The following is a 23,570-nucleotide window of genomic DNA, read 5'->3' as shown; positions in this document are numbered from 1 at the left end:
ACCCTCGTACCTCATCTTTTCTCCCCGTATTGCCTTTTTAGTTAACTTTTGTTGCTCTTTAAAAGAGTACCAATCCTCTGTCTTCCCACTCTTCTTTGCTATGTTATACTTCCTCTCCTTAATTTTTATGCTGTCCCTGACTTCCCTCGTCAGCCACAGGTGTCTCTTACTCCCCTTAGAGTCTTTCCACCTCTTTGGAATAAATTGATCCTGCAACCTCTGCATTATTCCCAGGAATACCTGCCATTGCTGTTCTACCGTCTTCCCTGCTAGGGCCTCCTTCCAATCAATTTTGGCCAGCTCCTGCCTCATGCCTCTGTAATCCCCTTTGCTATACTGTAATACCGACACTTCCGATTTTCCCTTCTGCCTTTCCATTTGCAGAGTAAAACTTATCATGTTGTGATCACTGCCTCCTAATGGCTCTTTTACCTCTAGTCCCCTTATCAGATCAGGATCATTACACATTCTCTTTCTTCTGGTGAGTTTTCCTACATTGGGGACCACCTCATTATGTCAAAGCCCTAGGGAAATGAACTCCAGTATGGGAAATGTACTTGCTAAACAGAGCAGTTGAGAATATAATTAACACTAAAACATTGAATGAGAGAGAATTTGCCTGTTTTGACAATAGGAATCACTGCAATTATTTACAATGAACTCTAGCGCCAATCTATCATGAATAACTCCAATAAGTAATTATGACTCCCTTTAATCCCTTTAAATGGTGCCAATGTGGGGGGGGGGGGGGGGGGGGGGGTAGGTATATGAGAAGTTACTTCCAATATTGAAACACTTGTTCCTCTTACTTGATATGGCATTAGCTGGATCATTGTGGCCAAATTTTCCAGTGCAATGATTGAATCTGTCTTGTCTCAGGACTGACATCATAACCTATCTGTTTTGCCGACTAACGTACACATGCTACTTCACCTCTTAATTTGCTGGGCAGTCACAAATTGTGCACCAAATTGGAAGCATATATCAATACCAATTGCACCAAATAAAACAGCACCATAAACTTAATTTTGTAACCAATATCTTTAAAATCAAAAAGTTCTTTATATCTGCAAATAAGTTTGTTATAGGTTTTGTAGGACAAATGCTATTGGAAAATTAATTGCTTTTTAAACTACTTATATTTGACAGGGTACAGATCTGACTCTGAATTCAGAGGCAGTTTTGGCAGATAAAATGAAAGAAGACTTCAGACCAACGGCTTATACTTCTGATCTGATTACATGTCAACCTTGCCAAGGGATTCTGAACCCATATGGCAAAGTCATTGTTACTCTGTGCTTTAGCCCCAAGGAATTTCCGTAAGTTGAACGGCTCTAAGAGTACTAAAAGTAATTCTGTTTGTACTTTTAACAGAATTTATTTCAATAAGATTGATATGTTATTTTGAAAAGAGAACACAAATTATAATGTTAATGGGTGCTTAGTCACAAAATGCTGGAGTAACTCAGCAGGTCAGGCAGCATTTCAGGAGAGAAGGAATGGGTGACGTTTCGGGTCGAGACCCTTCTCACCCAAATCCCCCAGGTACTTTCCCCTACAAAAGCATAATCCTCTGACATTTTCGTCGCCTCCAACGGGATCCCATCACTAGTCACATCTTCCCATCTCCATCCTTTTCCGCTTTCTGCAGAGACCATTGCCTCAGCAACTCCTTGGTTAATTCATCCCTTCTTACCCAAATCACCCTCTCCCCAGGTACGTTCCCCTACAACCGCAGCAAATGCAACACCTGTCCCTATACCTCCTCCCTTGACTTTGTCCAGGGACCCCAACAGTATTTTCAGGTTAGGAAGAGGTCCACTTGCACCTCCTCCAACCTTATCTACTGATTCTGCAGTTCCAGGTGTCGACTCCTATATATCGGTGACACGAAGCGCTGAACACCTCTGCTCAGTCAGTCTAGGCCTTCATGATCTCCCAGTTGCTAAACACTTTAATTCCCCCTCTTATTCTCATACTGCCATTTCTGTCCTGGGCCTCTTCCACAAGTCAGAGTGAGGCCCAACGCAAATTGGATGAACAGCACCTCTTTCGCTTGGACAGCTTACAACCCAATGGTATGAATATTAATTTCTCCAACTTCAATGAACCATTGCTTTTCCTCTCTCTCCATCCCTCTCTCTCCAACCCTCCCCCATCCTAGATCCCCAACTCGTTCTACTGGCCTTATTGATTTTATGCTGCACTGTCACCTTCCCCTCAGCTAACAATGAATCATTCTACATTTCCTTATCATCATCTGGTTTGATCTGTCATTTATACCCTTCTATATCTCGAGACTCCTCCCCTGGCTCTAAGCCTGAAAAAGGGTCTCGACTTGAAACGTCACCCATTCCTTCTCTCCAGAGATGCCTGTCCCGCTGAGTTACTACAGCATTTTGTGTCTATCTCTGAAGATCTGTCCTGGAAGCAGTAGATTGATGCAATCATAAAGAAAACCCATCAATGCCTCCACTTGCTTAGAAGATTATGAACATTTGGTATTGCAACAAACCCTCTCTTGAACCTCTGCAGGCGTAGATTATTTTCTAAATGGGGAGAGAATCCAGAAATTGGAGGTGCAAAGGGACTTGGAGTGCTGGTGCAGGATTCCCAAAAAGTTAATCTGAAATATTCACAAAATGCTGGAGTAACTCAGCAGGTCAGGCGCTGAAATCTGAAATCTGAAATCTGAAATCTGAAATCTGAAATCTGAAAGTCGAATTGGTAATAAAGAAAGCAAACTCAATGGTATTTTTTCAAGAGGGCTTTTTATACAAAAACAGGGATGTAATGTTGAGGCTCTATAACGCGATGGTAAGGCCACATTTGGAATATTGTGAGCAATTTTGGGCACCATATCTGAGGAAGGATGTGCTTGCTGGCTCTGGAGAGCGTCCAAACAAGGTTTACAAGAATGATCTCAGGAATGAGTAGGTTAACCTATGATGAGTGTCTGTCGGCACTGGGCCTGTACTTGCTGGAGTTTAGAAGAATGAGGGGGGACCTCATTGAAACATACAGAATAGTGAAAGTTTTGGATAGAGTGGATGTGCAGAGGATGTTTCCACTAGTGGGAGAGTCAAGGACTAGAGCTAATAGCCAGCCTTAGAACTAAAGGACTTTTTTTTGGAAGGAGATCAGGAGAAATTTATTTAGTCAGAAGGTGGTGAATCTGTGGAATTCTTTGCTGTAGAAGGCTGTGGAGGTCAAGTCAGTGACTTGGTAAGGCAGAGATGGATAGATTCTTGATTAGTACAGGTGTCAGAGGTTATGGGGAGAAGGCAGGAGAATGGGGTTAGGAGGGAGAGATAGATCAGCCATGATTGAATGGTGGAGTAGACTTGATGGGCCGAATGGCCTAATTCTACTCCTATTCCTTATGACCTTTTGACCTTATGTAAAGTAGAGAGCATATTGACTGGTTGCATCACATCCGGGTTTGGCAACTTTAATGCCCAGGAACGAAGAACTTTGCAAAAAGTATTGAACACTGCCCAGTCCATCATGGGTACTGACCTCCCCATCATCAAAAGGATCTACTGGAATCACTGCCTCTTAAAGGCAGCCAGCATCATCAGAGACCCAATCACCCTTGTTACACTCTCATTTCAATCCTGCTATTAGGAGGTCTCGGAGCCAAAAAACTAACATCCACATTCTGGAGCACCCTCTTTCCTACAACCATCAGGCTATTAAACACTGCAACCTCCAAATAAGTTCTGAACTACAGAGAATTGGTGGCATTGTTTTTGTCATTGCACTATTAATTTAAAATATATATACATTTATGCTGAACTTTTGTTGTTGTTTATTATGGTGTTTACAGAGTACTATGTTTACATATCTATGCTGCTGCAAGCAAAAATGTACTTGTTCCGTTTTGGGACATATGACAATAAAACACTTGATTCTTGATTCATGTGCACAAACTTGCATTATTCCTGGCCATACTGTTTGAAAATCTGATGATTGTCCTTTCTTTAATGGAACTAATTGAATGTAATTTGACCTTTCTTTGGGAATTCAAACTTGTTCCCCTTTAGACTGAGTCACATATCGATAGGTTGACAAGTCACATCACTCCTGGTGGACTAGTTATCCGTTGTTTCCTATTTGCCTGATGCCGTTCTGACCAGTAGCTGACTTGGCACAATGGTTTTTAAAATATTCAAATATATATAATGAGCACAGTTACAAAGAGAAATGTTAATATTGACTGGCTGGCAAACTTGAGAGAGTTATGAAGATATTGTGGAAGTGACAAAATTTCATGCAGCTGATTTAAAAAATGAATGGTAATGGGACTGAGGAACTTAATTCACCAAATTACTTCTTGGGGATTTTTGATGAAAATTAATCTCCCAGGTTGAATTTTAATGAATGAAATTTTAACTTTCCTACAGTGCTACAAACTTTCACAGAAAAGAGGATGAAACACCAAACTTCAGAGAGTATGCACTTTATGTGAGATTTGAGACTGTGCGCAGCTGTGATATTTTTCCATTGCAGCAGCAATTATTCAATGAAAGCGATGGGAGAAAAGGTACTCAACTTTAGATTTAACGTTAGATTTCTTGATTTGATTAAATGTATTCAATAATCACAATGTCAGCAGGGTATAATGCTATATGAATGTACAAACACATTGATTTGTTAACATCACACGACAAGCAATGTGATTAATATTGTGTATTTTAGGTGTGCAAAAACAAGGAGGCAGATTATTATCTCAATGGTGTTAGGTTAGGTAAGGGGGAAGTGCAGCGAGACCTGGGTGTCCTTGTACACCAGTCACTGAAAGTTGGCGTGCAGGTACAGCGGGCAGTGAAGAAAGCTAATGGCATGTTGGCCTTCATAACGAGAGGATTTCAGTATAGGAGTAAAGAGGTTCTTCTGCAGTTGTATAGGGCCCTGGTAAGACCACATCTCGAGTATTATGTACAGTTTTGGTCTCCTAATTTGAGGAAGGACATCCTTGTAATTGAGGCAGTGCAGCGTAAGTTCACGAGATTGATCCCTGGGATGGCGGGACTGTCATATGAGGAAAGATTGAAAAGTCTAGGCTTGTATTCACTGGAGTTTAGAAGGAAGAGAGGGGATCTTATAGAAACATATAAAATTATAAAAGTTCTGTACAAGCTAGATGCAGGAAAAATGTTCCCAATGTTGGGCGAGTCCGGAACCAGGGGCAACAGTCTTAGAATAAAGGGGAGGCCATTTAAAACTGAGGTGAGAAAGAACTTTTTCAGCCTGAGAGTTGTGAATTTGTGGAATTCTGCGCCACAGAGGGCAGTGGAGACCAAATATTTTTAGATAGAGCTCTAGGGGCTAGTGGAATCAAGGGATATGGGGAGAAGGCAGGCACGGGTTATTGATTGTGGAAGATCAGCCATAATCACAATGAAGGGCCGTTTCTATGTTTCTATGTTTCTATGAGACTATTGTGGGGAATCTTTGAAAAAACAGTCGATGAACACAAAAAAATTGTTGCATATTTATTTAGTTTGAAATATAATTAACGATAATTTTTTCTCCACCTTAGTTGCCAATTAAGTAACCTGTATTTAATGACGACTGAAGCAATTTTGATATTTTATCATGACCTTAATTTCATTTTAAGGCAAAAGCAACGTTTTAGGCTTTCACACATCTACTATTCAATCGGTTATAAACCATAAATTATATATCTTTACAGACAATGGTATTTCACATGTTTTATGAGTAAGGTCTCAGAACCCCTGTAATATGCTAGATCTCTTATTAGCATGTACAAATGGTATCTGGTTTAGTTTAGTTTAATCTAGAGATACAGATACCCTTGGCTGACCACCGATCACCTGAACACTGGTTCTGTGTTACCCCTCTTTTACATCCTACACACTCAGGACAATTTACAGAAGTCAATTAACTTACAAACCTGCACATCTTTGGAATGTGGGATGAAACCAAAGCACCTGGGGATAACCCATGCAGACACAGGGAGAACGTAAAAACTTTGCACAGACAGCACCCTTAATCAGGATCCGACCCGGGTCTCTCGCGATGTGAGGCATCAGCTCTTCCACTGCACCACTGTGTCGCCAATTTGATAGATCAAATGATGGCAGAGTTTTTCTGAGGACCAGCCTCATTTTCAATGAGGACTCTTATTTGATACTCAAGGAAGATTGGTTATGACCTAGATAATATGCACCATCATTTTTGCCATGCCCTATTTTGCTCTTGTTTTTGCTTAGCTTGGTTTCTGTCATACTACAACTGGTGAGGAATTGTTAATCACTGCTCCATTTATTCAATTTAATGGTGATCATCATTTTCCTTGATTGGGAGTAAATCTCACATTTCTCCAATTGCAAACTCAGCTGATTTGTCAGTCAGCAGGCAAACCTTCCATTTTAGTTGCTTGCTCAGAAGCAATGTGATTTATTGCTATTAAATAAATGTTAAGTATATTTCTAATGGCAGTAGGAACTTCGCTATAGTTTCAGTATCAGCTGTTGAACTGAAAGCATTGTTTATGCAGTGGGAAAGCAGTCATGATTTCAGCCTCAATCCCAATTTATAAACTTTAATTGACATTGTGCCAATTTTGACCTCACCTTTACAGATAATAAAATAATTAATGAAATGTATATTGTTGGTATATTGAAAGCATAGCAGCCAATATGTGTACAACAAAATACCACAAATAACAATGGGTTTAAAGACGAGGTAGTTTTTATTTAGTGATGTTGATTGAGGGATAAATATTGCCCACTTCACAGGGGATATCTTCTGTGCTCTTTCTCATGGTTAAACTTAGGAAACTTTTCCATCCAGTGAGTGAACAGATGTAGAATGGGCTTAGTGGCTCATCCAATACATAGCACTTCCCTCCTTGTCATGCTCTGGAGCCTAAGCAGAGGCTTTTGGAATCGGACTTTAGCCACAACTTTCTGACACAGTGGCAAATGTGTAACGAACTGCACCAAAACTCTTGATTATTCATTTATCTTGGGTGTCTGCTGAAAATTTGATGTCCCATCTAATTCAATACTTTCTTCAAAGGCAAAATGTACAGACTCATATGCAAAATGGTGTGCAGGGGCATGTTCGCACTACCCTCCCCCCGTAACGAATGATGGACTTAGTCTGCAGCTGGCAACACTTGCCTCCTGCCAGGGCTATCAAAGAGCAAAAGACCTGCATAAAGAGCATTTTGGTAATGATCATAAGATTGCCACTGCGTATATGGTCAAGGCATTTGCCTGGTCAGTGATCAGATCAGAGGATATGAAGGCACTGCAAGCGTTCTCACTGTTCCTTAGAGGTTGTTGCAATGCAATGGAACATCTCACCTATATGGAGGACATGAACGTCGCTTCCAATATAAAGACTATCCTTCTAAAACTGCCTTACAAGCCCAGAGACAAGGGGGGGGGGGGGGGGGGGGGGGGGGAGGGAATAGGGCATGTCAGCTACATGAAAAGCGTGGACACAGAGCTAAATTTTCTGACCTGGTAGACTTAATGGAGAGACAAGTGAAGATACTTTCAGATCCTCTTTTTGGAAACATTCAGGATTCTAAGCCAGTTGCAACTGTCAAAAGCTCTACCTTTGTTTAGGCAAGAGAAAGGTCAAGACTAACAGGAAACAGTTTTGCAACAACTGTAATACCTGTAGAAGCACAGGTTCAAGAAAATCTGACAACAGGTGGAATGAAAGGAAATATATCTACCACCAATTCTCAAGGTTCTTGTGTTCGGTAATAATAGTGGTCACACATTGGGGCAGTGTCCACAGATCAGGAAGAAAATGCACAGAGAAAAGATAGACTTCTTAAAGAAGAAGGGAGTCTGTTTTGGATGTTTAAAATAGGAGACATGAGCAAAGACTGCAAGAGTCATTTGACTTGTGATGTGTGCAACCAAAATCATCCTGAAATACTTCATATTGAACAAAAGGACAAAGAAAAGAAAGCAGAACATACAGAACAAAATGAGAAACCAATAGTGAGTAATGCTGTTCTCTCACCTCATATGTGTAGGCATATTGGGGCCAGTGATGAAACCTGCATCTTCTCCATTGTACCAATACAAGTGAAGAGCCACAAGGAGAACAGTGTTGCAAACATACACATTTTTGGATCATGGAAGTTCATCTACCTTTTGCACAGAAAGCTTGATGAGAAGGCTGAACATTACAGAACAAAAGACCAATATTCTTTTGCGTACCATGAATCAAGTGAAGCCTGTGATCAGTCATCATATTTCAGGTTTGGGAATAACAAGTCTGCACAATGATGATTTTATTTGACTATCTGATGTGTTCACACATAAGACCATGCCTGTTTCTCAGCTAAACATTCCCAGACGGAAAGACCTGATACAATGACCTTACTTGAAGGATATCAAGATTCCTGAAAAAGACTCTGGCATTGACCTACTCATCGGAACAAATGCTTCAAAGTTATTGGAACCTTGGGAGCTGGTCAACAGCCAAGGGGATGGACCATATGCTGTGAGGACCTTACCGGGGTGGGTCATCTATCGTCCCCTGAGAAGAGACAATGAAGGAAGGGATGTAAACGGCTGCCCTGCTGCTGCAGTCAATTGAATATCCATTGCAAACCTAGAGGAGCTACTGGTCAAACAATACAATCACGACTTCAGTGAAAGAACCAGCAAGGAAACAGAGGAAATGTCCAGAGAAGATGTATTCTTGGATATTGTGAATCGCTCAGCAAGGATGACAGATGGACACTATTGTCTAGATTTACCTTTCAAACAAGAAAACACCAGCATGCCAAATAACCGTTACATTGCAGATCAACACATCCAGAGCCTGAAACGCAAGTTTGGCAAGAATAAGGAATTTCATGATTAATATACATCTTTCCTCATAGAAATGATTGACAATGGTTATGCTGAAAGGGTACCAGTGGACCAGCTGAATCGAAGTGATGGAGAACTCTGGTACATCCCTCACCACGGGGTGTATCACTCAAAGAAAGGAACGTTAGGGGTGGTCTTTGACTGTGGTGCAGTCTTCAAAGGAACATCATTTTACTGCCAACTACTGCAAGGTCCAGACCTTACCAATTCACTCATTGGAGTTCTCATCAGATTCGGACAAGAATCGGTTGCTTTGATGGCTGACATCAAAGCAATGTTTCATCAGGTCAAGGTATCAGAAAAGCATGTTGACTATCTGCGATTCATGTGGTGGCCCGAGGGTGATGTGCAGCAAGATCTTGTTGAATACCGGATGAAGGTACATTTTTTACAGGCGTGTCGTCACCAAGTTGTGCAAATTTTGCATTAAGGAAAACTGATGAAGACAACAAAGCTCACTTTCCAGCATAGGTGACAAACACTGTAAAGAACAACTTCTATGTAGATGATTGTTTAAAAAATCCATGCCTTCGGAACAGGAAGCAATTCAAATGGTAAGAGACTTGACTGCCATCTGCCAAATGGGATTGATTCATGCTGTCAAAATGGATCAGCAACAGCCGTGCTGTATTGGTATCCATTGCACAAGAAATCCAAACAAAAGAGATCAAGGAGTTGGACTTGGATAAAGATTTTCTGCCAATGGAGGGAGCATTGGGATTGCGCTGGTACGTTGAAACAGATGTGTTCATTTTCAGAATTGCTGCACAGGAACGACCATACACTAGATGTGGCATCTTGTCTGTGATCGGCTCTATATACGACCCTTTAGGATTTCTAGCACCATTTACTCTGCCAGCCAAACTGATTATGCAGGAGCTCTGTAAGGGAAAAACTTGGATGGGATGAAAACATACCCCAAATCTTCTCTCAGCAATGGACAGGATGGCTAGCAGATCGCAACATGATGGCCGAGTTTAAAGTGGACCGGTGCATGAAGCCCACAAGCTTTGGTCAAATTAGATATGTACAGCTGCACCACTTTTCAGACGCCAGTGAAAGTGGCTATGGTACTATTTCATATTTAAGGTTGGAAAACGATAACAACGAAGTGCATGTTGCATTCATAATGGGAAAATTCAGAGTGGCACCATTAAAACAAATGACGATTCCCAGAATGGAGCTTCCAGCTGCAATCCTAGCTGTCAGAGTTGACACAATGCTGCGAAAAGAATTACAGCTTCAACTCGACAAATCCATCTTCTGGACCGATAGCACAACAGTGCTCAAGTACATCAACAATGAATCCAAACACTTCCAAACATTTGTAGCAAATAGGATCTCTTTTGTGAGGGATGCTACTGAGGTATCACAATGGAGATATGTTAGCACAAAGGGAAATCCTGCAGATGAAGCCTCTAGAGGACTAACAGCAGACCGCTTCTTAAGCTGTAAGATATGGATCAGGGGACCAGAGTTTCTCTGTAAGCCAGACCGATAATGGCCAAAACTTCACTTGGAATCTGCAATCACTGCTAATGATCCAGAAATCAAGCAAGACATCACAATGAACATCATTGTCAAAAATCCATTGAACCCCACAAACTCTCTGATCACCTATTTCTCATCATGAAGGAATCTGAAGATTGCCATAGCTTGCCTTCTTAAAATAAAGACAACACTCTTGCAGCTGAGTCGAAGGAGAAAGGACATTCAGTCTGCTGTGAGTAGCTTTGAAAAAGATACTGGATTATCAAAGCTAACTCAGCTGCAAGAAAGGGCATAACAGACTGTGTTGTGTGTAAACGACAGCGGGGAAGAGTTGAAGAACAAAAAATGGCAGATTTGCCCCTGGAGAGGATTCTACCAGACAAGCCTTGATTTATAGATAAGGACTAGAAGATGGAAGAATCACTAATAAGATTATATGCCAACACATAGTACATATGGTTTTTGTTGATAATGTGTAAAGTTTCTAGAGCTCCTTTTAATATTTATTGGTAATTGTTTGTTATATATGTGGAAGAATTAGGGGCCGGTGTGTAGGAGCCATTTATGTTTGGGTAGCTACTGTTGGCATATTATATTACTTTATCTGGATATATCTTTATATCATTAGCAATTTGCGGATGACACAAAGCATTAGCAAATTTGCGGATGACACAAAGCTGGGTGGCAGTGTGAACTGTGAGGAGGATGCTATAAGGATGCAGGGTGACTTGGACAGGTTGTGTGAGTGGGCAGATACATGGCAGATGTAGTTTAATGTGGATAAATGTGAGGTTATCCACTTTGGTGGAAAGAACAGGAAGGCAGATTATTATCTGAATGGTGTCAAGTTAGGAAATAGGGAAGTACAAAGAGATCTGGGTGTCCCTGTTCATCAGTCAATTAACGTTAGGATGCAGGTATAGCAGGCAGTGAAGAAAGCTAATGGCATGTTGACTTTAATGACAAGAGGAGTTGAGTATTGGAGCAAATAGGTCTTTCTGTAGTCGTACAAGGCCCAAGTGAGACCGCACCTGGAGTACTGTGTGCAGTTTTGTTCTCCAAATTTGAAGAATATTCTTACTATTGAGGGAGTAGAGCGTAGGTTCGCTAGGTTAATTCCCGGAATGGCGGGACTGTCGTATGTTGAAAGACTGGAGTGACTAGGGTTGTATATGCTGAAATTTAGAAGGATGAGAGGGGATCATTGAAACATATAAGATTATTAAGGGATTGGACACATTAGAGGCAGGAAACATGTTTCCAATGTTGGGGGAGGCCAGAACCAGGGGCATATGAACAAGGGGTAGGCCATTTAGAACGGGGATGAGGAAAAACGTTTTCAGTCAGAGAGTTGTAAATCTGTGGAATTCTCTGCCTCAGAAGGCAGTGGAGGCCAATTCTCTGGATGCTTTCAAGAGAGAGCTAGATAGAGCTCTTAAAGATGGGGGTATGGGGAGAAGGCAGGAACGGGGTACTGATCGTGAATGATCAGTCATGATCACATTGAATGGCGGTGCTGGCTCAAAGGGCCGAATGGCCTTCTCTTGCACCTATTGTCTATTGTCTATCTTGCCATATTATTTTGGACACTTGGGAGCTGTAATTAGATGCACAGGGTGGTGTATATATATATGGACATAGGGGACAGGAAGTGGCAGGCACAGGCACAGGGAGGGAGAGCATACAGACCTGGGACCAGACCAGGGACTGAGCAGCCAGCTACAACTTGCATGTAGAATAAGGAAAGCCTGGTATGTTCATCTCCTTGTTTGTATGACTACTTTCATACACAACCAATTAAACTGGCAATAACCACTGGAAGATCTGTTCTATTAGGTCTGCGTAAGTTCACTCCTACTTCCTGTGTAGTAATGGCAAGTGGAAAAGAAGTCACTGGAAAAGTCGGAAAGTTGCCATTACAGGCTGAGTTAGGAGAGCAAGATACAGAGAAGGGAGTATAAGGTGTGAAACCCAGATAAGTGTGATGCAGATCAGGGAAAATGTAGAATAGATCATAGTTAGCTAGGAGAGGGTAACATCATAGCAATCAGATAAAATATAATTGAGGACAGTCAGACTAGTCGTAGAACTGGGAAGGGGGGAGGGATAAGGCAAGGTTTACTTAAAGTTAGAGAAGTCCACAAGCACACTGCTGGGGTGTAAGCTGCCCAAGTGAAATATGAGGTGTTGCTACTCCAATTTGCGCTGGGCCTCACTCTTGACAATGGAGGAGGCCCAGAACAGAAAGGCCAGTGTGGGAATGGGAGGGGGAGATAAAGTGTTTAGCAACCGGGAGATCAGGTAGTCAGGCTTAGGCGGACTGAGCGGTGGTGTTCAGCGAAACGATCTCTGAGCCTGGGCTTGGTCTCACCAATATAAAGGAAACCACACCTGGAACAGCAGATACATTAGATGAGGTTGGAGGAGGTGCAAGTGAACCTCTGCCTCACCTGAAAAGACTGTTGGGGTCTTTGGAAGGAGTCGAGGGGGGAGGTATTGGCAAAAGTGTTGCATCTCTAGCGGTTGGAGGGAAAAATACCCGGGGGTGGTGGGTTTGGGTGAGAAGGAACAAGTTAACCAAGGAGTTGCGGAAGGAACGGTCTCTGCGGAAAGCGGAAATGGGTGGAGGTGGGGAGATGTGGTTAGTGGTGGGATCTTGTTGGAGGTAACGAAAATGTCAGAGGATTATGTGCTGTATGCGACAGCTGGTGGGGTGAAAGGTGAGGCCTCGGGGGACTCTGTCCCTTTTGCGACTAGGGGGAAGGGTGAGCAAGAGCGGAGCTGCGGGATATTGTGGAGACCCTAGTGAGGGCCTCATCTATGATGGATGCTGATTGCTGGGCCCACCTTCTTTCCTGTATATTTTGTTCAAAGTGATAAAGTTGAACTGAATGAACAGAGAGATGGATCAGAGGTAAAAGTGAAGATGAAGGGAGGTATTTAAGAGATGATTCAGAACTCTTACAAATAAATAAGAGTAGCATTTCAAGCAGAATATATATATTTATAATCTTTCGCACTCTAAGCTTGTTACAATCTTCCTGTCATTTATCAAGACCAATACTGCCCTGAAGTTGAAATCAGGACTTTGTAATGTGTGTTCAAAGCACTCAAACACGCAGCTCAAATTAACCCCAATTGACTTGGCACTTTGCATTGGCATTATGCTGACCTTTTTTGACTTGAGGTGTCAACTGAAGTTTATCCTAATCTGGCATGAGAAAAAGTTAGTAAACATTACCAATAATGAGATTGGATTTCAAATTGCCAATTGTCAAATTGTCAATTTCATCATTGCAAGAAATAATTTTTAAGGTCCAAGATAATAAACTCCAAATCTCATTGCATTTGAATGTGAGCACTTGGCGTTAGTTATTTTATTTCCTTTTTTATTTTGCAGGTCAACAACGAGTTGAGGTAGCACTTACTGGAATAGCGTGTCCTGTTCACTTAAACATCAGTCCAGTGTCAAAATTTGATTTCATGGAATGCCTTCTTGGTGAAAAAGTGAACGTTAAGGGCACTCTTAGAAATGACTCACCTTTACTTCCACTCAACTTCCAGTTTCGTAAGATGGCCCATTTTCGGGTCACTCCTGCTAAAGGAAACCTTAAGCCAGGACAGTCAATGGTAAATGTTTTCCAGATGGACTGTTATTTTCTCAATTACATGACACTTTAAAATGCATAGATTTGGGAGAAGTGATCAATGTATTATTACTGTTAGAATAAATAAAGTATTGCTTCATATGGCCCTCCTTTTAACTCGCATAGGAAATATTTTTAAAGTGGATTGATGACTTAAACAATTCGGACTGTTTTGTTATGAAGTTTTTTGGTAATATTGAGTAGTCATGACAATTCCTTCATCAGGCTAGCTGAGTTGGTATGTGAATTTAGTTTATAACAGAATCAAGTGAGTTCCTATGGGAGAAACAAGGAACTGCAGATGCTGGTTTACACAAAAGGACAATAGGGCTGGGGTAACTCAGCAGGTCAGATTCTGAAGAAAGATTCCTACCTGGAACGTCACCTATCCATGTTCTCCAGAGATGCTGCCTGACCCGTTGACTTACTCAGGTTCCTACTGGATTTGGATTTATAACAGTATGCATTGAAATTATTGTTTGGGTTGCAAACTCATATGGAGTTACATGGACAGATTTTCCACTCTCACTAATTGTGCCAAAATCTACGGGAAACTGGGGATTGTGAAAAACAGGTCTTTGATCTATGGCTCTTCTATTTTTAGAAATGTGATTTTTCAGTCAGCAGGATTTTGGACCAAAGCAATTATGGAAGATAATAGTAATGGATACCAGGTGAAAGTTCTTGCTTTTTAGGCTTGAAATGTGCTGAGAGTGTTGAAAGCCCACATTTAGCAGGTCACTGAGGAGGGAATATTTTGATTTATGGGAGTTTTTTTTCCCTTTGCAAGTAATTGTAGTGTTTCCTATTATATATGAACTGAATGCTGCTGTCATACTTATTTTGGTACCATTTTGTCTTTTTCTTGCAATTTTCTTTGATTTAACTGTTTACCACATTACATAAATGATGGGTGTTGCTGATTTAGTTGAAAAAATCAAAAATAAAGGATAAGCATTCCTCTGGTAATTCCTTTTGAAGTAGGCAATCAGAGACAAGTGGACATAACAGAGTAGAATTGTTCACTTTTAATCTTCTTTTGTATCCTATGTTTTGTGACAAAGTCGTGTAGTGCGTGGCTGTCAGCAAATGTCATAGAGATGGCTCTGGTAGTCATTGTGAAGATGTCACTGGATCATTCCCGGTAATACAAGAAATACATGATAGTAAATCAGTTAGTAGTATACTAATGCATCAATCTGGCAGTAAGAGCATTGTTTGCAAGTAGAAACTCATATTTTTTTTCCTTGGCTCTACATCAGCAGCATGATAGGGAATGGTAATTCAGACTACTAGAATTATAAATTGTTGTAAATGGCACCAACTTAATTCAAAAATATGAAATACAATGAACATGTGAGTATGTAGGTTGTTTCCAAATGCACTATGATGCATGTCTATTCACATTTGCAGTCTCCTTTTTTAAACTAGGTACCAGGCAACCAAAGAAGGATCAGGAAGACAGAATGAATGGCTCTGAAAATGCTTGGAGGAATGACCTCCTTGTGGGCAACAGAGAAGAAGGGTTCTAAAGCCGGACAAAATAGGGGGATATGTGTGCTTTGTGATATGAGATAACACAGTAGGATGTAGCATGATTTACAATTGGAATTATACTGGAATTAATTTTACATATAATAGTAGCTTTGATTCCATAATGATGAAAAAACTATTTAATGCAAATTAAAATACTTTTACTTTTATTTGAACAGGAAGTTGTAATCTCTTTTGCTGCACACCAGCTTGGAAAAGTTGAAATATATCAAGTGGTCGACTTTTTTGGATTGATAGCATTTCCAAGCAATCCAGTGGAATTGAAGATGGAAATATTTTATCAGATAAAAATTCCCTTTATAGGTGTTTGCAATTCTCCTGTGAAGAAACCAAAAATAAACCATATGCCTGGTAGGCTTATAACATAGTTAACCTACTTTTGTGCCGATGTCTATGGATAATTTTACATATTGTAGTGCCCCACTACTCTTGGAAGCTATTAAATCTCAATGCTATTCTGAGATTCAGTGAGATCATGACTTAACTGTAACTAGATATAATTTACTTAAATTGGCTCCAAATGCTATAACATTCTTGGCTAGCATATCTTTGATTTACAGTTATTAATTAATGTTGAATGCAATAGAAGAAGTATTTCTTAACTTATTTTTCCGGATTGGAAATTCCCTGCTACAGATTTGTAGCTGTTTGGGTTATGCGAGCCATGAAATTATCTTATTAAAAGGAGATTTATCCTTGGAAATTGAGGTTGCTTCCTTATTAATGACTGATTTTTACTTGCTTTTGTTAAAGTGGCCATTTAAAAAATATTTTGTGTCAAATACTAATTCTAATATTAATATAAATTGAATTATAAATATTTAAAGAAGGCTCCCAATCTGAAACACCACCTGTCCATTCCTTCCACAGACACTGTCTACTCTGCTGAATTTCTCCAGCACTTTGTGTTTTGGTCAGGTTTACAGCATGTGCAGGCTCTTAAGTCTCTATTTAAATAATGAAATTTATTGAAGCAAAATTTTGTATGTTTGAGATCGTGTTGACTCAAAGTAGAGAAGTGCACCTGGGGAAGTGCAAAATGTGCTGAATAATTTCAGCTTTATTCCTGGTTTATTTTAACTCTCAGTCCACTTCCCACATGGAATATGCTCAAGAGCAGCATCTTGCAGGTGAGGCTGGGGTCACAAGTTGCGACTGACTTTGAGACATGTCATGTCACGATTTGCATTTTGGACCATCTAGCAGGGAGGTAAGCAAACAGATCCAGAGGGAAAGCTGGGACTTTATTCCTGCTCCTTCAAACCCCTGAAGGAAACTGCTGATAGCTGGCTTCAGTGACAGGAAACACAAAACAGATTACTTACAGTGCCAGAGACCCAGGTTCGATCCTGACCACAGGTGCTGCCTGTACGGAGTTTGTATGTTCTCCCTGTGACCGTGTGGATATTATCTGGGTGTTCCAGTTTCCTCCCACATTCCAAAAACGTGCAGGTTTGTAGGTTAATTTTCTTCTGTAAATGATTCTTAGTCTGTAGGATAGAAGTAGTGTACTGGTGATAGACTCGGTGGACTGAAAAGGCTGTTGCAGCTTTATAGGACTTTGGTTCGGCTGCATTTGGAGTATTACGTGCAGTTCTGGTTTCCCCATTACAGGAAGGATGTGGAGGCTTTGCAGAGGGTGCAGAAGAGGTTTACGAGAATGCTGCCTGATGGATTCATTTTAATGGATTAGGCCCATTAATTCTTTTGTTCTGTGCTGCTTTGTGTTCATAGATCTAGGGCATTTTCTCAGACCTCAACAGGACTCAAACCCCTATAGGTCTGTTGGTAGTATGGGTGAAATGTCAGGGTTGATTTTGAAACTTCCCTAAACATACCAACTTCATGGTGTGGTCAGGTATAATCCCTGTTTCTCCCTTCTAATATTTTATAGGGTTTTGTTCAATAAGGTGAAATAATGCGTTCACACTCTCTGCTGCCATTGGTGCTTTATTTATCAATGGTGCTTTATTTGCCACGAAGGCAACTGCTTTTTGCATGTGTTACACATGCAGGTGCCACCATGTTATGGTGCCATGATTCAAAGTCCAAAGCTTGGTCCACCCATGCGCTTGGTGTACTGGAGCAGCTCCCGTGAACCAACTCCTCTCCTCGTCTGGCCATCTTTGTGTCCCGGGGGCGCCTCTGGCAGCAGACCTAGAAGGAGCCGGAGGCAGTACCCAGGTTCACCCTCCTCCCGGCCCTTGCTCATCGCGTCCGACGTCTCCAGCTCCCTCCTATTCACGCCGTCCCGACGAGCCTTCAAGCAGGGTGACTGGTCCCACCGACCGGCGAGCCTTCGAGCGGTAATCTCTTGATGTCATTTGATTTTTTAGATTTAGATTTAGAGATACAGCGAGGAAACAGGCCCTTCGGCCCACCGAGTCCGCGCCGCCCAGCGATCCCCGCACATTAACACTATCCTACACACACTAGGGTCAATTTCTTTTTTTAACATATTACCCAGTCAATTAACCTACATACCTCTACGTCTTTGGAGTGTGGGAGGAAACCGAAGATCTCGGAGAAAACACACGCAGGTCACGGGGAGAACGTACAAAACTCCGTACAGACGGTGCCCGTAGTCAGGATTGAGCCTGAGTCTCCGGCGCTGCATTCGCTGTAAGGCAGCAACTCTACCGCTGCGCCACCGTGCCGTTTAGTATCTGCACCGGGCACGATGGAACCTTCAGACACTGGCTATTTTTTTTCTTTCATCACAATTCCAAATGTGGCCAGCAGGAAGAATTTGTGGAACCCAAATCAAATTTTTGTTTGACCAAGTTTACTTATGTGATTCACCTGTAGGCAAAGAAACGGAACATTCGGCCCAGCAGATAACCGGTAAAATCAGCAAGATGAGGGAATTAACTCCGGATACACTGCGTACTGGGTGTGAAAGTGTTTATTCTGGGAAGAAAAAACCCAAAAGGTTAGCGAGCAAAACAAGTGTGTCTATTTCTGAAAGCAGCCCTTTAAGGGGTGGACTTGGCAGCAGATCTGAAAAATACATGTGGGTAATTACATTTAAAAAGTCTCTATTTCACAAAACATGCATAACAAACTCAAGATTTCTCAATGAACTTTACAGCCAAATAATAACTTTTGACTGTGAGAGTGCCTCTATTCCTTGGCCTGAGTTTGATGATTGAAATAATGTTGGTTAATTGTTCATTGTGGTTCAACACAGCTTTTGGAGTACCATGCACTTCAGTCTTATTGGTTTTACTCTACATACAGTTAGGTAGACACAAAATGCTGGAGTAACTCAGCAGGTCAGGCAGCATCTCAGGAGAGAAGGAATGGGTGATGTTTCGGGTCGAGACCCTTCTTCAGACTCATCAGTCTGAAGAAGGTTCTCGACCGCAAACGTCACCCATTCCTTCTCTCCTGAGATGCTGCCTGACCTGCTGAGTTACTCCAGCATTTTGTGTCTACGTTCGATTTGAACCAGCATCTGCAGTTATTTTCCTACATTCAGATAGATACATGGCCCATCTTTACACCCATTTCAGTGTTCTTTACTGTTAATGTTCCAATTTATATTTCCTTGTCTCCTTTCCCCTCTCGAACCCTTGCTCTTTTCCCGTCTCCTCAATTCCTGCTTTCTATCTTCTTCCTCTGTTTTATTTCTACAGCATTGCTCATATTCCTCTCTGAGAATATTCAAATTTATCACTCCACACTCAAGTGCTGGCCCAGATTTTTGTGTTCAAGTGGAATTAAATGTACAACTTTCAGAAAAGAGACTTGCCAACTAAAAGGAATCTCAGGAGAAGCAGGGAGAGATGAATAAGATTAAGCACAGCTGAACGAAGGAAACCTGTGGACAATAGACAATAGACAATAGGTGCAGGAGTAGATCATTCGGCCCTTCGAGCCAGCACCACCATTCAATGTGATCATGGCTGATCATTCTCAATTAGTACCCCGTTCCTACCTTCTCCTCATACCCCCTGACTCCGCTATCCTTAAGAGCTCTATCTAGCTCTCTCTTGAATGCATTCAGAGAATTGGCCTCCACTGCCTTCTGAGGCAGAGAATTCCACAGGTTTACAACTCTCTGACTGAAAAAGTTTTTCCTCATCCCCATTCTAAATGGCCTACCCCTTATTCTTAAACTGTGGCCCCTTGTTCTGGACTCCCACAACATTGGGAACATGTTTCCTGCCTCTAACGTGTCCAACCCCGTAATAATCTTATACGTTTCGATAAGATCCCTTCTCATCCTTCTAAATTCCAGTGTATACAAGCCTAGTCGCTCCAGTGTTTCAACATATGACAGTCCCGCCATTCCGGGAATTAACCTAGTAAACGTACGCTGCACGCCCTCAATGGCAAGAATATCCTTCCTCAAATTTGGAGACCAAAACTGCACACAGTACTCCAGGTGCGGTCTCACTAGGGCCCTGTACAACTGCAGAAGGACCTCTTTTCTCCTATACTCAACTCTTGTTATGAAGGCCAACATTCCATTGGATTTCTTCACTGCCTGCTGTACCTGCATGCTTCCTTTCAGTGACTGATGCACTAGGACACCCAGATCTCGTTGTACGTCCCCTTTTCCTAACTTGACACCATTCAGATAATAATCTGCCTTCCTATTCTTACCACCAAAGTGGATAACCTCACACTTATCCACATTAAACTGCATCTGCCATGCATCCGCCCACTCACACAACCTGTGCATGTCACCCTGCAACTTCATAGCATCTTCCTCACAGTTCACACTGCCACCCAGTTTTATATCATCTGCAAATTTGCAAATAGTACTTTTAATCCCTTCATCCAAATCGTTAATGTATATTGTAAATAGCTGCGGTCCCAGCACCGAGCCTTGCGGTACTCCACTAGTCACTGCCTGCCATTCTGAAAGGGACCCATTTATCCCCACTCTTTGCTTTCTGTCTGCCAACCAATTTTCTATCCATGTCAGTACCCTACCTCCAATACCATGTGCTCTAATTTTGCCCACTAATCCTTGTCGAAGGCTTTCTGAAAGTCGAGGTACACCACATCCACCTGCTCTCCCCTATCAATTTTCCTAGTTACATCCTCAAAAAATTCCAGAAGATTAGTCAAGCATGATTTCCCCTTCGTAAATCCATGCTGACTCGGAACGATCCTGTTACTGCTATCCAAATGCTCCGCAATTTTGTCTTTTATAATTGACTCCAGCATCTTCCCCACTACTGATGTCAGACTAACTGGTCTATAATTTCCCGTTTTCCCTCTCCCTCCTTTCTTAAAAAGTGGGCACTGCCACTTGATGAAAGAAATAGAAAAGAAAGGGGAAGGAGGTTGTGAAAAAAGTGTGGGGAAAGAGAAGAAATCTCCGTATAAAAAGTGAAGGAAGAGGGAGAGCAGAAAAAGGAAGGTGAGAGAAAGAGAAGGGATACCAGCGAGAAAAAAAGGAATTACAAAGTGGGGATAAATGAAATGGAGACAGAGAAAAGGATTGGAGGAAAATGAATGGAGAGAGAAAAATAAGGCAGATTTTTATAAAATAATTAATTGTAAAATACTTTTAAAAAAATGTTGTTACTATCTGCACTCTTAACAATTTGATCACAGTGTTGTATTGTAATTACTCAACATTTTGCAATATGTTAAGCTGATATGTAACACAGCATATTTTAATGAAAGTTTATTTTGTGGCAGTGCCATAGGAATGAAACATCACACTTATGTGGATCCTGAATACGCTCTTGATGAAAAGGAGGTAGAAGCAATGAAAGCTCGGAAGAAATATTATGAACGGTTTATCCAAGGTCTGAGGATACGTCGTCTCCAAAAGCAGGATCGCAGGTCAGCAATCAATGTACAATATGTTGCTTTAACAATGATAGAAAGATAGAGAGCCATAATGGTTACCTTTCTAATCGTTTCTTCAACCATCAGGAGGGAGATATTGTTTAGTATTCTTAACTGTTACTCAGGTACCAGTGTTTGATTACATTGAGATTTGAGTTTAACATTTACAAAATCATTTCAACAGCTTTTTTGTTGAATGAAGCAAACACAAATATAAAACAAAATTCTAAAGAAGTTAGAATTAACAGACTGTTATGCTCAAAAAGCAATATTTCATATTTCCCCTGATTCAAAAGAAGTAATATGGTGGCTTTAATGGTTTTCAGGGCTAAAATTATGACTTACTGCAGCATAAGACAGAGAATATTTTGTGTGCGATAATACAAATTTTTTCTTGAGAGTTCAATCTATTTTACATAATTGCACAGTCTAAATTCGCTCTTGTGAGTTTCAATAAAGTAAGCAATTATAAAATAAATTGCATATAATATTTGTTCCTTTGTTTTTACTGTAATTAAAGGTTTCCTACTATTATGCAGCAAAGACAAACGCACACAACCAACCTACTCTTTTTCTTTTACTTTCCTCCAATTAATCTGAAACAAAAGTATATATATTTTTTCTTTTGGACACAAAACTTCTCTACATCGGCGAGACCAAGAGCTGGCTTGGCCATCGGTTCGCTGAACACCTCCGCTCAGTCCTTCTTAACCAACCTGATCTCCTAGTGGCTCAACACTTCAACTTCCCCTCTCATTCCCAATCTGACCTTTCTGCACTGGGGCTCCTCCATTGTCAGAGTGGGGCCCAGAGCAAATTGGAGGAACAACACCTCATATTTCGCTTTGGTAGTTTACACCCCAGCGGTATGAACATTGACTTCAACTTCAGATAGTCCCTGCTTTCCCTCTCTATTTCCCCCCCCTTCCCAGTTCTCCCACTAATCTTCCTGTCTCCAACTCCATCCTATCTTTGTCCCGCCCCCTCCCCTGACATCAGTCCGAAGAAGGGTCTCGACCCGAAACGTCACCCATTCCTTCTCTCCTGAGATGCTGCCTGACCCACTGAGTTACTCCAGCATTTTGTGTCTACTTTCAATTTAAACCAGCATCTGCAGTTTTTTTCCTACATATGTAAATGTTAGCAGTGCACAGAAGAGGCAGAACTAATTTTTGTATGCTTATTAATTGACCCCAAATTATTGTTAATCTGCATTAACAAGGTTAGAGCTTTTATATGGTGTTGATACCTGAAAAACAAAAATGAAGACATTCTTGTATTAATAAAGTGTCTTTCCAGATCTCAATACCTTAAAATGCTTGATAACTAATGGATATTTTTGTAGCATTGTAATATAGAAATTGCTCAAGGGAGGAAGCATGCTATTGTAGGAGAACAGAAGAATTTCCTCATGCCTATGTTTTCCTTCATGATTAGTTCCCAGATCCCATCCTTTGCCTGCAGCTGATTGTACTTGCGTACTTGTTTAACTGTCTATTCTATTATTTATAAAACCACTTATCGTGTTCCATCTCTTGATAACTTTGTTGGGAAAAAAACTCTTCTCAGTCTTATGTTAAAGATCTCAAACTTGTGACCTCTAAATATTGATTCACTAATCAATAGTAATAATTTTCTCAATCTACACCATTACTTTATACCAAGCCAGTTAGCCTACAAGTCTTTGGAGTGGGAGGAAACCGGAGTTTCCCAGAGGAAACCCACAGAGGTCACGATTGAACATACATACTCCATACAGACAAGCACCTGTAGTCAAGATTAAACCCGGGTCTGTGGCGCTGTAAGGCAGCAACTCCACTGCTACGCCACCCTAATGCCCTGGATTGATGAGGAATAATCAGAAAAAAGGAAAGAGCCACATGTCAGATCTCGGCTGCTGGGATTAAGTGAATCCCTTGAAGAATAGAAATATAGTACACTTGAGGGCATCCAGTGGTGCAAAAAGAGGATATGAGATAGCCCTGACTGCCAAGTTAAAGGAAAATCCAAAGAGATTCTGCAGATACATTAAGAGTAAAAGGTTAACAAACGAGAAAATAGGTCCCCTTCAGGATCAACATGGTCATTCATGTGGCAAGCCACAGGAGATGGGCCAGGTGTTAAATGAACATTTTGCATCTGCATTTACTCATAAGAAGCTCAAAGAAGCAGGTCGACACAAAATGCT

At 41.1% G+C, this 23,570-nt stretch overlaps 1 protein-coding gene across 1 annotated transcript in view; it reads left to right on the top strand.

Annotated features, from left to right (window-relative positions):
- Nucleotides 1-23,570, top strand: part of LOC144598635 (cilia- and flagella-associated protein 47-like) — a 426,611-nt gene that overhangs the window by 18,248 nt on the left and 384,793 nt on the right. Inside the window, exons 6-11 of the mRNA XM_078408845.1 lie at nucleotides 1,150-1,319; nucleotides 4,407-4,546; nucleotides 13,768-13,997; nucleotides 15,727-15,919; nucleotides 18,377-18,500; nucleotides 21,230-21,376. Coding sequence (XP_078264971.1) covers nucleotides 1,150-1,319; nucleotides 4,407-4,546; nucleotides 13,768-13,997; nucleotides 15,727-15,919; nucleotides 18,377-18,500; nucleotides 21,230-21,376 — 1,004 coding nt within the window. The remainder of the gene's footprint in view (nucleotides 1-1,149; nucleotides 1,320-4,406; nucleotides 4,547-13,767; nucleotides 13,998-15,726; nucleotides 15,920-18,376; nucleotides 18,501-21,229; nucleotides 21,377-23,570) is intronic.

The sequence above is a fragment of the Rhinoraja longicauda genome, chromosome 12 (genome assembly GCF_053455715.1).
Source record: "Rhinoraja longicauda isolate Sanriku21f chromosome 12, sRhiLon1.1, whole genome shotgun sequence".
In the NCBI taxonomy this organism is placed as follows: Eukaryota; Metazoa; Chordata; class Chondrichthyes; order Rajiformes; family Arhynchobatidae; genus Rhinoraja; species Rhinoraja longicauda.
Note: the sequence above shows the minus strand (reverse complement) of the source record. Positions and strands in the feature narration are given on the sequence as shown.